General features: G+C 43.0%; 1 protein-coding gene across 1 annotated transcript in view; it reads right to left on the bottom strand.

The window, feature by feature from the left end:
- Positions 1–9,019: 9,019 nt before the first annotated feature.
- Positions 9,020–14,016, bottom strand: part of LOC111970631 (potassium voltage-gated channel subfamily B member 1-like) — a 90,532-nt gene continuing 85,535 nt past the window's right edge. The window contains exon 2 of the mRNA XM_023997437.2: positions 9,020–11,359. Coding sequence (XP_023853205.1) covers positions 9,476–11,359 — 1,884 coding nt within the window. The 3' untranslated portion in view covers positions 9,020–9,475. The remainder of the gene's footprint in view (positions 11,360–14,016) is intronic.

Raw genomic sequence — 14,016 nt, 5'->3', positions numbered from 1 at the left:
ATGTCATCCTGGCACATTTTTTGCGAAAAGGTACAATGTCATAGTAGCTAGATTGTAGTCAATTAAAACGATTGTTGACGTTTTTGTCAATACATTGTAGTCAATGGGATAAGATGAGTGTCACAGGGTTTAAGTTTTTTACAACACATTGCAGTCAATGGAAAAAGATGAGTGTCACAGGGCTAACATTTTTCTTGTTAATCTCATGTCTGTCTCTCACTTTCTACCTCCTCTTTATCCCCCCATTCTGTTCTCTCTCCCTCCCCCTTCTTTCACCCCCTCCACCATCTCCCCTCTCTCCGCTTTCTTGCCTACAACTCTCCCTCTCTCTCTCTCCCTCCTCCCCCTCTATCTCTCTCCTGCCTTTCCCTCCCTCCACCTCCTCTCATTTCTCTCTCCCTCTCCTTCCTCTCTCTCCCTGTCCTTCTTCCCCCTCTCCGCCCTCCTCCTACCCTCACACTCCCACTTCTCTCGTCTCGCCTCCCTCCTCCCCTCTCCATTCTCTCTCTCTTCTCTCTCCCACCTCTGTCTGTTGACTCTCTCTCCCCCTCTCTTTCTCCCCTTCTCCTCTCCCTCCTCCCTTCCTCTTTCACCTTCTCCCTCTCTCTCTCCCCCTCCCTCAAATTTAGCTGTGACTCTTGATGATGATGTTCAAAATATTTATTGGTCTAATGTGATTAATAAGTGGCATCCAGACACTGTACTTGATGAATTTATGAAATTGCTTCTTCCAATTATTGATAAACATGCACCTGTTAAGAAACTGACAGCTCCATGTATTGACAAGGAATTGAAAACCTGTATAGTTGAAAAAGATGGAGCAAAAGGAGTGGCTAATAAGTCTGGCTTCACATATGACTGGCTGACTTACTGCAAACTGAGAAATGATGTGACTAAACTCAACAAAAATAAGAAGAAACTGTATTATGATGCCATGATCAATTATATAAATAATGATGGAAAAAAACATTGGAGTACTTTGAATTATATTATGGGCAGAAAATAAATGCATTGTAAGTTCGAATTTTGTTAAGTTAGTATGGGAGAGGTGGACAAATTATTGTTATTGCTCAAAAATGACAAACCTCCTGTCATTAACAACTTAGATGAAAAGCTACCGAGGATGGTAGCTGACTATGGCCACTCCTATCTGTCATATCTTTAATCTGAGCCTAGAAGAAAGTGTTTGTCCTCATGCCTGGAAGGAACCCAAATACATTCCGCTACTCAAGAGAGGTAAAGAGGACCTATTAGCTTGCTGTCAGCTCTTAGCAAACTGTTGGAAAAAATGGTGTTTGACCAAATAAAATGCTATTTCTCTGCAAACAAAATAACAACAGACTTTCATTATGCTTATAGAGAAGGGCACTCAACATGTACTGCACTGACACTGATGATTGGTTGAAAGAAATTGATAAAAGAAGATTGTGGGAGTTTTATTGTTAGATTTCAGAGCAGCCTTTGATATTATTGACCATAACCTGTTGGCTTTTCAACCTCTGCAATATTGTGGATTCAGAGCAATCTATCGAAAGAACTCAGAGGGTTTTATTTAATTGAAGCTTCTCTTATGTCAAACATGTAAAGTGTGGTGTACCGTAGGGCAGTTCTCTAGGCCCTCTACTCTTTTCAATTTTTACCAATGACCTGCCACTGGCATTAAAGAAGGCATGTGTGTCCATGTATGCTGATGATTCAACCATATCCGCATCAGCAACCACAGCTAATGAAGTCACTGAAACCGTTAACAAAGAGTTGCAGTCAGTTTTGGAATGGGTGGCCAGTAATAAAATGGCCCTGAACATCTCTAAAACTAAGAGCATTGTATTTGGTACAAATCATTCCCTACACTGTAGACCTGCAGTTCTAGACCTAAGTTCAAGTGCTGCAGGCTCAAATCAAATCAAATGTTATTTGTCACATGTGCCAAATACAACAGGTGTAGACCTTACAGTGAAATGCTTACTTACAAGCCCTTAAAGGGTTAATACATTATGTTATAATAAACTGTAAGGTCTCCTCTTCAGGAGACCTCTCTGTGTGTTAAAACCTGTTTTGAGTGTTGACCTTCAGACACTATCAGAAGGCGTCTACATTCAGACTCTTCCTGTCTGGATCCCACCGTGGTTATCTGGTTTTCTGAGAACACAAGGCTGCCACAGACCTGATGAAACCAGCCACCTGTCAGAAGATGCTTACACTCGTTCACCTTGTCATGCTTGTGATGAAAGGTCAAGTTTCGGTCAAACCCACTGAGTTTTTACTTGCTGATAAGATGGTTACTGCTGTCTGAGGGAGGTTAGATTTATTAAAATGTTGTTGCCAGGGAAAGTTACGTAAGGGGGATTGGAGGGGCTATATAAGTTACAGGATGTCTTAGACATTTTGCAGAACTTGGGGTGAACTATCATATACTGTTATACTGTACTCTGTATCAACTTCTGCCTACAATTGTATTACTAAAAGGAGTATTTTAATACTTAAACAAATAGTCTGTGTTTCCTTTCCATTACTAATGTATGTTTGATAATTATATAGACCTGATCATTTGTTGAAGAAATTTACCAACAGTGCAGCTACAGTGCCGAGCTAACTCTAACCCTGACCCTAACCTTAACCCTCCCTTCATCTCTACATCTTGGCTCAACCCTTCTGCCGATGTCACTCACAAGCACATTAACTCTAGGTCAGGCTTCAAGTGAGGCCTACCTTTCTGCCATGTAGTTGGGGGAGGGGAAATGTATTAACCTAATCTCCAAAGTGAACCAGTTGATATCGGTAGGCCTAGGCTGCGAAACAGAGGTGATTGCAGTTGAGAGGATGAGGGAGAGAAGTAGCGGTCCCGGGGTTGTGAAGGTGGAGTGTCGGTCTGTGGAGGAGAAAGTGGCTCTGTTATGGAAAAAACACAAGCTGCGAGGCCATCCTGATTATAACAAAGTCTTCCTTTCGATCAGCCAAGTCCCACACCGCTCATCTTATAGAACTGAACTTCAAGATGCTGCTGAGGCAAATACCAGCAGGAAAGGACTATTTCGTCACGGGAAGCGCACAGGTCATGAAACGAGATCAACCAGAAGGACAATGCGGACAAGGACATGGGGTGGACAGACCTACTACATACTGAGGGGCTTCCCATCCCCTACAAGATTCAATTTCAATAGCGCATTGGAATGTTAACGGATGGACTACCTTGAACAATAAATTACGAATAACAATACAACATTTTTTAAACTCAGACATTATCTCAATAAATGAAAGGCATTTGCGTCTGCAATAAATTATTGATATTGAAGGGTATGTATGGTGTGGACCCAACAGAAAACCAATGTGAAAGCCCCCAGGGGTTCTGGGGAAGTGGGAATATGTGTAAAGTCTGATATGATGAAAGCATATAAAATTGAAATTATCGATAAAGCCATAGAAGGAATTATTGGTTTGTGCTTTGAACATAGGGAGTCAGATGATTGTTTTGTTGTGTTTTCATGCTATTTGCCACCTGAGTAGTCCATATTTGATTTAGATGTGTGGTATGAAAAATGTTGTGATATGTTGTGATATGTTGTGACCAAAACGATATAAGAAAATTCCAATGGAAGTCAGGGAAGAGCAGGGAGGGCTGAACTCTGATATTACACAGGTACCTAAGGAGTGGGAGAAGGGGTTTGCTAGCTTGTTCTCAGGTAACGAAGATGTGGCATATTTTGAGGAAGAATTTTATAAAGACATGTTCCCTGAAAACTAAAATGGAAAATACAATGTTAGAACCCTCGTTTTTAAATGATGAGCTGTCTGTGGCAGAAGTTAAGAAGGTGATTGACGCTGCAAAAAATGGGAAAGCGTTTGACATTGATGAACTGCCTAATGAGGTTTTAAAATCCCCTAAATTAATTAATGTCCTATATGATTTGCTCCGAATTTGTTTTGAGTACAGTATACTGACATCCACTTGGTACAGGTCTATAGTGAATCCCATTCCCAAATCTTCGAAAAATTACACAAGAGTGCCACAAGAGGCATAAGTTTATAAAGTACGGTTTATACATTATATTCATCCATCCTCAACAATAGGCTAATTCGATTGTTGGAGGATCAAAACATTCTGGTGGAAGAACAAAATGTTTTTCGTAAATCCAGAGCCTGTATAGATCATATCTTCTCGGTCTGTACAATAATCAGAAATAGATCACACGAAGAGAAACCTACTTTTGCATATTTCATTGATTTCCAGAAAGCTTTTGATTTTGTAAATAGGGATCTTTTAGCCTATATTTGGTTAAAGACAGGGGTTGATGGGAAATTTGATCACACAATCCAGTCTCTTTGTGTGGGGTGCTAAGAGGTATTTTAAAAATGAACATGTTCATAACAGAGCAGCACGTTACTTTTTAGGTGTCCACCAGTTTGCACCTATACTTGCAATAACTGGGGATATGGGCTGGGAACCCTGTGAGGTGAGATGGAAGGCATGTATGGTGAGACTATAGAATAGACTGTTGGATATGCCAACTGCCAGAATAGCTAGTAAAGTTGTTCAATGGGATCTTTCCATAGGGGGAGCCTGGGCAACTGAAATGTCTGACATTTTTCAAGAGTCTGACTGTGAACATCTGTACGAAAACAAAATTAAGGGAGACATAGATATGATTAAAAAACAACTGTTGACGTAATATATAAACAAATGGGTGGAGGAGATGAATTATAAACCCAAATTGAGAACCTTTTGTTTGATTAAGGGTAAATTCATGTGTGAGAGATAAATTATGTATAACCTACCTAAAAGCAAGAGATCGCTATGTGCACAGGTAAGATCAGGGATATTGCCTCTGCTTATTGAAACAGGTAAGATCAGGGATATTGCCTCTCCGTATTGAAACAGGTCGGTATTGTGGTGAAATGGAAGAGGAAAGACTATGTAACTATTGTGACTGCGAAGAAATAGAGAATGAAACTCATTTTATCCTCTATTGCCCTTTCTACCACGATATACGCTTGCTCTTATTCCAGAAAGCACACCAGATACACCCTGGCATTATGTGGCTGAGTGATGAGGAGAAATTGGAATGTTTTTTTGTCCATTGTGTATTTCCATTTGAAGAATATTTAAATAAAGCCTGGAATAAAATTTAATTAATTGTAAAAAAATATATATTTAGCTTCAATGTGGTTAATGTGTGTGTATATAGATTGTGTGTAGGCTTGTCTCCCATATGAATCTTCTCTTTGTGCCACACTGGGTTCAAGTGACTTCTGTTTCTTTTTTTTCTGTATTTATTTATATGTTATGTATGTATGTACATTTGAAGTCAGAAGTTTGCATACACTTAGGTTGGAGTCATTAAAACTTGTTTTTCAACCACTCCACAAAGTATAGGTTTGGCAAGTCGGTTAGGACATCGACTTTGTGCATGACACAAGTAATTTTTCCAACAATTGTTTACAGACAGATTATTTAACTTATAATTCACTGTATCACAATTCCAGTGAGTCAGAAGTTTACATACACTAAGTTGACTGTGACTAATACAGTTTGGAAAATTCCCCAAAATGATGTCATGACTTTAGAAGCTTCTGATAGGCTAATTGACATAATTTGAGTCAATTGGAAGTGTACCTGTGGATGTATTTCAAGGCCTACCTTCAAACTCAGTGCTTCTTTGCTTGATGGGAAAATCAAAAGAATTCAGCCAAGACCTCAGAATTTTTTTTTCACAAGTCTGGTTCATCCTTGGGAGCAATTTCCAAACGCCTGAAGGAACCACGTTCGTCTGTACAAACAATAGTATGCAAGTATAAACACCATGGGACCACGCAGCTGTCATACCGCTCAGGAAGGAGACGCGTTCTATTTCCTAGAGATGGACGTACTTTGGTGCGAAAAGTGCAAATCAATCCCAGAACAACAGCAAAGGACCATGTGAAGATGCTGGGGGAAACAGGTACAAAAGTATCTGTATCCACACTAAAACAAGTCCTATATTGACATAACCTGAAAGGCCGCTCAGCAAGGAAGAAGCCACTGCTCCAAACCCACCATAAAAAAGCCAGACTACGGTTTTAATTGCACATGGGGACAAGATCGTAGTTTTTGGTCCTCTGGTCTGATGAAACAAAAATGGAACTGTTTGGCCATAATGACCATCGTTATCTTTGGAGGAAAAAAGGGGGAGGCTTGCAAGCCGAAGAACAACATCCCAACCCTGAAGCACGGTGGTGGCAGCATCATGTTGTCGGAGTGCTTTGCTGCAGGAGGGACTAGTGCACTTCACAAAATAGATGGCATCATGAGGGAGGAAAATCATGTGGTCCCGTGTGGCTCAGTTGGTAGAGCATGGCGCTTGCAACGCCAGGGTTGTGGGTTCATTCCCCACGGGGGGACCAGGATGAGTATGTATGAACTTTCCAATTTGTAAGTCGCTCTGGATAAGAGCGTCTGCTAAATGACTTAAATGTAAATGTAAATGATATATTGAAGCAACATCTCAAGACATCAGTCAGGAAGTTAAAGCTTGGTCGCAAATGGGTCTTCCAAATGGACAGTGACCCCAAGCATATTTCCAAAGTTGTGGCAAAATGGCTTAAGGACAACAAAGTCAGGTATTGGAGTGGCCATCACAAGCCCTGACCTCAATCCCATAGAGAATTTGTGGGCAGAACTGAAAAAGCGTGTGCAAGCAAGGAGGCCTACAAACCTGACTCAGTTACACCAGCTCTGTCAGGAGGAATGGGCCGAAACATTTGACCCAAGTTAAACAATTTAAAGGCAATGCTACCAAATACTAATTGAGTGTATGTAAACTTCTGACCCACTGGGAATGTGATGAAAGAAATAAAAGCTGAAATAAATAATTCTCTCTACTATTATTCTGACATTTCACATTCTTCAAATAAAGTGGTTATCCTAACTGACCTAAGACAGGGATTTTTTACTAGGATTACATGTCAGGAATTGTGATTAAACTGAGTTGAAATGTATTCGGCTAAGGTGTATGTAAACTTCCGACTTCAACTGTATGTATATATGTATATTATTTTACCTCTCCAGGGATGTAATTTACTATTATGTATTGATTTTTACCTTACTTTTTCTTTCTTTCTTTTTTTGTATCTTTAATTTTTACTATTTATGCAATGCAGAGAACACCGGAAGCATAATTATCATTTAATTACCATAGTGAATCATTGTAATGTTTGTTTATGTGTCAATTAATCCCATAAGGGATGGGTTGCCAATTGGCGATTTGACACGAAAATAAAATTTAATTCATTGCATTGATTCATTCATTCAATTGTTATTTGGATTATGGTTAAGGTTATGTCTAGGATTAAGGCCCTAGGTTCATGTCCACTTGCAGCTCAGCCCTAACCCTATCCATAACTTCGCTCAGCTCTTGGAGTTAGGGTTGAGCGGACATGTGGACAAGAAGTTAGGGTTAGGGTTAGGGTTGAGCTGCAAGTGGACATGAAGCTAGGGTTAGGGTTAAAGCTCAGTTTAGGGTTGAGGTGGGATGTGGAAAGGAAGCTAGAGTTAGGGTTAGGGTTGAGCTGGGATCTGGACATGAAGCTAGGGTTAGGGTTTGGTTTAGAGTTTGCCTGCCTGCCTGTCTGTGATTTTATATATATGTTTGCTTTCCTGCCTGCCTGCCTGCCTCTCTTTCTGCATGTGAGTGGAGATGTCTTTCTGTCTGAGATAAAGAGAGATGAGGGAAAAATAGATAGAAGAGAGAGGAGATTGTCATGTCTGTGAAGCCTTTCTCTATGCCGTTCATATTGTGATGCTTATCTTTGCCCATTGAATGCAATGTATCCACTTGGGCATCAACCCTGTGACACTCATCTTTTCCAATTGACGATAATGTATTTACATAATCTTCAACATTGTTTATTTATTGATCTAGGCAAGTCAGATAAGAACAAATTCTTATTTACAATGACAGCCTACCTAATGACAACACTGGGCAAATTGTGCACCACCCTATGGGACTCCCAATCACGGCCGGTTGTGATACAGCCTGGAATCGAACCAGGGTCTCTAGTGATGCCTCTAGCACTGAGATGCAGTGCTTTAAACCACTGTGCCACTCTGGAGTGACAGTCATCTTTTCCCATTGATTGCAATGTATTGAGATAAAAGTCAACCCTGTGACACTCATCCTTTCCCATTGACTGCAATGTATTGAGATAAACATCAAGCCTGTGACACTCATATTTTTCCATTGACTGCAATGTACTGAGATAAAACGTCAACCCTGTGACACTCATCTTTTCCCATTGATTGCAATGTATTGAGAAAAAAGTCAACCCTGTGACACTCATCTTTTCCCATTGATTGCAATGTATTGAGATAAAAGTCAACCCTGTGACACTCATCTTTTCCCATTGACTGCAATATATTGAGAAAAACATCAAGCCTGTGACACTCATATTTTCCCATTGATAATGGGCTGATGCTGTTTATCCCCTCCCCAGTAGCAACTATGATTGGATATGATTCATGACAACCAACCACAACCACACATCTGAGAGAATATTAAAACATAAAGGAACCCGGTTTATCCTGTTTTCTGTGTGTAAATATCACCTGTCTGCATAAAACCCAAATAATCAAAAACAAACACATAAGTAAACTAACAAAACAACAAAGAATACACTGTACAGAATTAAAAATATTTATCACTCATCACAATATTCACTTTCTCATGCCAGGAATGGGGCATGATGGGAATGAGGCAACAGACAGGATATGCCAGTGCCAGCTATGCCAGCTGTGTCCTCTGTAATGGCTGACCCAAACTGTTGTGAAACAGGGATGAAAGTTCACCTCTTAGACAGCATTACAAAATAACAAACCAAAGAAATGATGCTATTTACTTTTTTAGAAAAGAACGGGAAAATAATATACATCAAATGATGTATGCCTGTGTGTGTATGTGTATGTTTATCTGCCTATCATCATGCATAAACATACACTCACAGACATACAAGCACACGCACACATGCTATGCATACACACAGTCGCATATAACTAAGGCCAGTTTTGAGGAAGAAAACAAACTAAATTTCTCTTAACACAATGTTGATTCAGTAATGGCTAAATCTACTGTGCGTGACCTGATTCTGCAGAGTTATGTGTATCCCCTTTGGATACAGCAATGCACCCTCTCTTTCTCAGTCCCACAGTAGCATCCCCCAATGCCTTCAGTAATTTTGCTGCCATCCTGACGGTCTATGCACTCAAGTAGCAGGAAAAGGAAGGAAGAGTGAGCTCCTTCCTGTGTCCCAAAAGTTCTACTTATTGGGCATTTGTTACAAACCCCCAAAAAACGCCAAATGTGTTTTCAGTGCCTTTTACTCAAGTGAGTAGAGGTGCAGCTCCTGGTATGGGTTAGAGTTCATGTTTTCTTTTATTTCTCTGTAGTATTTGCACCATGTCCTCCTGTTTGGGTGCTCTCCATACTACCTTTTCCCTCTTCCTGCCTCACTTGCTCCCATTATTGGTGTTTGAACAACTGCTCTCTCCCCGGGAGAGCACATGGTTCTCCTGTCCCCCCCCTGGCCTGCCCTCCAAGGGGAACACACTATTAGCCAGCATCCTCTGGGAGCCCTCCAGGTGGTTGGCTGCAATGTGGTGGCTGCTATGGGAGCTGAGCTTGGGGCTGGCTTTTCCCAGGAGCCTCTGGGAGGGGTTGGTGCCTGAGCCGTCATGGAGGTGCTCCTCCTCGTCTGTGTCAGCGTCAATGAACTTACTAATGGAAGCATCGTGGAATGTGAAGACTGTGGGGATCAGGGTCTCATGGGGTGGGGTCCTGCTGCTGGCGGTGGTGTAGACAGACACCTCAGGACTCATGAAGGAGTGGTCAGAGAGGGCGGAGCTATCTGAGAGGGCCCCACCCCATGGACCCTGTGCTGAGAAGGAGAAGGAGGGGCCCGCGCCGCCACCTTTGAAGTTGACCTTGAGTGAGCGGTTCTTGAGAGGGTTACTGAAGCGCAGGCCACGGGGGCTGTCAGGAAAGCCGCACTTGGAGCCTCGTCCTCCAGGGAGCTTGGTACCAGTGTGAGGGCCGTCCATGGCCTCATCCTCCAGGGTGATCTCAAGCACGGGGTTGGCGCTAACCCTCCCTGGTACACTGGTGCTGGGGCTGTGGGAGAAGCGGGCGCTTTCGGTGAAGTCGGCAGCGCAGCTCATGAAGCTGTCAATACTGGACATGCTCCTCATGTCTGTGGTTGGGGCAGGCTCCATGGGGATGCTTCCCATCTCTATCTCATCTCTCTTCTTGGCTGCTTTAGATAAAGGTGCCTTGTCCTTGTTGTTAAGGTTAGGTTGAGATTGGGTCTTGGCCATCTTGTTGTACATCTCCTCCAGTTTCTGAGCGTTGAGGTGCTGAGGGCTTCCAGGAAGGGCTTTGTCTGGTGAGCTGGGCTCCAGAAACTTGGCGGAACCCGTCTCTGAGGTAGTCCGCTTGGGAGTCCCTTTCCTGTAGCTGGGAGACAGGTGGTTGCCCTGCAACTTCCCCATATTCTCTCCATTATTTTCTACCACTACGTCCATGAGCTCGACGCTGCGTGCGAACGCCTCCTTCATGTTCATGGAAACGATGCTGCCGTTTCTCTTGGCTTTCTCCAGGGCCTCCCGCCTCTTGATGGCCTTTTCCTGCCTCTTCTGCTCCTTGTAGAACTCTGAGAAGTTGTTGACGATGATAGGGATGGGCAAGGCTATCACCAACACTCCAGCTATGCAGCACAGACCCCCAATAATCTTGCCCAATAAAGTCTTTGGGTATATGTCGCCATACCCCACCGTAGTCATAGTAATGGTGGCCCACCAGAAGGAGGCAGGGATGCTTTTAAACTTAGTGTCCTCTTCGTCCTTCTCAGCGAAGAAGACGAGACTGGAGAAGATCATGATGCCCATGGCTAAGAAGAGGATGAGCAGGCCCAGCTCATTGTAACTCCTCCTCAGGGTGAAGCCCAGAGACTGGAGCCCTGTGGAATGCCTGGCTAGCTTCAGAATACGCAGAATACGCATTATTCGGAAGATCTGCACCACCCTCCGGACGTTCTGGAACTGTAGAACACTCTTATTGGACTCAGTCAGGAAGATGGTGACGTAGTAGGGCAGGATGGCCAGCAGGTCAATGATGTTCAGCGGACCCTTGAAGAACTTCCACTTGCTTGGCGAGGAGATGAAGCGGAGCAAATACTCCATTGTGAACCAGGCGATGCACACCGCCTCCACGTGAGCCAGCTGAGGGTTGTCTGTCACCTGGCCAAACTCGTCTATGTCCTGCAGCTCCGGGAGGGTGTTCAGAGACAAGGCAATAGTTGACAGCACGATAAAGAGGATGGAGATGATGGCCAGGACCTGTTGAAACACAACCAAGACAACACGCATCAGTCAAACTTCAGTGCAATGACATGTTGAACATTAATGCCAGAGCATTTCAAGGCCTTTTAGTCTGGATCCAACTATGCGATAAAACAACTTTCAAAGATGCTTTAAATATCCTAAGTACGGCTGCAGCAAATAATAACAGTCATTATGTAAAGCTGACGCCTGAAAAATATGATTAATTCATGACCCACTTAGCTCTCTGACTAATTTCTCCTGAACATTATGAAAAGGCTACTGTCCTATCAGGACTAGCGGGTTTTTAAAGAGAAAAAAATCTCAAAGATAAATATAATCTAGATGGCCTGGTCATTCAAGTCTGACCAAAAGAATGTTTAGAATGTCAGTGCCATTCCTTTTAAAAACGTGAACCAAAATACTAGTTTCCCTGGTAACCCACTTTCTTTGCCACCAAATGTTGTATTTTCTGTGGATTGTGATTGACAGAACACACACCATGAGATGAGGGTGCACATTGATCCTCAGATAGTGTGTGTGTATTACCAGCGTTCCCTATCACAGTAGGAGGGTGTGGTGGCTGTCAGCTGGCTGTCAGCTGGCTGTCAGCTGGCTGTCAGCTGGCTGTCAGCTGCTATCTCTTCAGCTATGAGTTGTGGTGTGCTATATCCCTGCCAAATGTGTGCCCTTGTTCCTATTCTGCTTTATGCCTCTTCTCAGTCCCTCCTCATCTGCCTCTCTCCTTCAGACTGACTCCCTCAGACTTATTGTCCTAGTTCTTCTACAAAGCACCTTGCAAAGTGAGTGTACTACTAGCAGACTACTAGAGACATAGATTCACAGCACAGTCTGCAACTCCACTGCATGATGAGAGCATTTGGACCTGTAAGAAGGTCACAGGGAACAGGATGATGAGTACTACATGCTGAGTACATCAGGATCTGGATAAGGTATTTTGGATTAACAGAGTGCATTCAGGGCCGTGTGTACCCTGCTTGTGGCACACCTATTATTTCTCTACCAGCCAGTGTGTGTCAATCCAACACAAGGTCACGGTGGAGGCTGTGACCCTATCCATGTCCCAGGTCAGTGCAGTGCAGGATTACTCCCTGGCAGTGCTCAGCATTCATTAACTTTAATTAATCCTGGCAGGTGAGGTGCCTGCAAACCCACCCTGGCCTTTAGGGAGAGGCTGAGAAAGAGAGAGAGAGATAGGGAGAGTCTGAGAGAGAGAGAGAGAGCGAGAGAGAGACAAAGAGAGACAACGGGAGACAAAGAGACAAAGAAAGACAAAGAGAGGTAGAGACAAACTGGACTAAAGCGTTTCAGCATCATTTTGATGCCCAAGTTAAAAGAGAGTGAATTAAAGGCCAGACAAGAGTTTAAACTCAATCAGGGCCACCCCTAACACGTCCTTCGTCTAGTCAGGATCCTGAGGGACCAGAGTGATGGATGAAAATCTACAAACACATTAGATCCAAAGTGGATTTGCTCCCATGAAAGATTCACTCAACCAATCACCATTAATGACTCAAGTTTCAAGTGTAAACTGCACATTACATATTTGCAAGGACAAATAACTTTGAATATGCAGTATGTCACCATATCCTTATATTTCCATTGTGTTTACAAGGATACTGTGTAGTGTTTGTGGTTCTTGTGTATTGAACTGACACACCTAAACGTACACACATTGGTTGTTAGGCATACTATACATCATACATGACTAAGTGCACATTACGCCTGACATCCAGACATGCAATACTGTAACTCTGCCAGTGCGACAAACATAAACAACTTTTCACAATGACTTTCCAAAACTTTCCACACAATTTCACACATTACACACTATATCACGTGAACGGTAACACCTTTAAAGGTGTTATAATACCATGAAATAAAACAGGGATATCTGCTTGTCCTACTGAAAGATTAATCTAACCTGCTCGCTGTGTCTAGTCTAGATGTTTATTTCTCACACAATCATACTCAGTGTTGGGTTACAAAGCAGGGATGGGGAGAGCTCACGATTGGTTAAAACAGACCATGGACCATGTAAAGGCACAGAGCCAGCTCCAGCGCTGCTCCCCACACACTGAGAATCCAGATAAATTATATCAACTACAATCCGAGCAGCACAGTGTGATGTGAATGGGAACTGCATGCACTCACATGCTCATCTCTCTGGCTAGTGTGTGTGAGTAGAGTAGCGTACTAGGGAACACAGAGCTCTGGGCTCCCGAGCCCTGGCTCCAAAATGGGCCTTTGAGGAGAGGCAGCTGTAACACTCAGGAATATGTGCACGGATGGTGGAGTCTCACCTGGACGGGAGTCCTCGACTGGATGTTGAACTAGATGCGGATGTAAAACTAGCAGGAAGGACGTCAGTGCAACCTGGACGTCTAAGCATCCAGCTTAGCAACCAGCTGAGTTACATCCATCATCCAGCTCAGCAACCAGAAGAGTTACATCCATCATCCAGCTCAGCAACCAGCTGAGTTACATCCATCATCCAGCTCAGAGTTACATCCAGCATCCAGCTCAGAGATACATTCAGCATCCAGCTCAGAGATACATTCAGCATCCAGCTCAGAGATACATCCAGCATCCAGCTCAGAGTTACATCCAACATCCAGCTCAGAGATACATCCAGCATCCAGCTCAGAGATACA

Source organism: Salvelinus sp. IW2-2015, linkage group LG11, assembly GCF_002910315.2.
Source record: "Salvelinus sp. IW2-2015 linkage group LG11, ASM291031v2, whole genome shotgun sequence".
NCBI classification, from domain to species: Eukaryota; Metazoa; Chordata; class Actinopteri; order Salmoniformes; family Salmonidae; genus Salvelinus; species Salvelinus sp. IW2-2015.
Note: the sequence above shows the minus strand (reverse complement) of the source record. Positions and strands in the feature narration are given on the sequence as shown.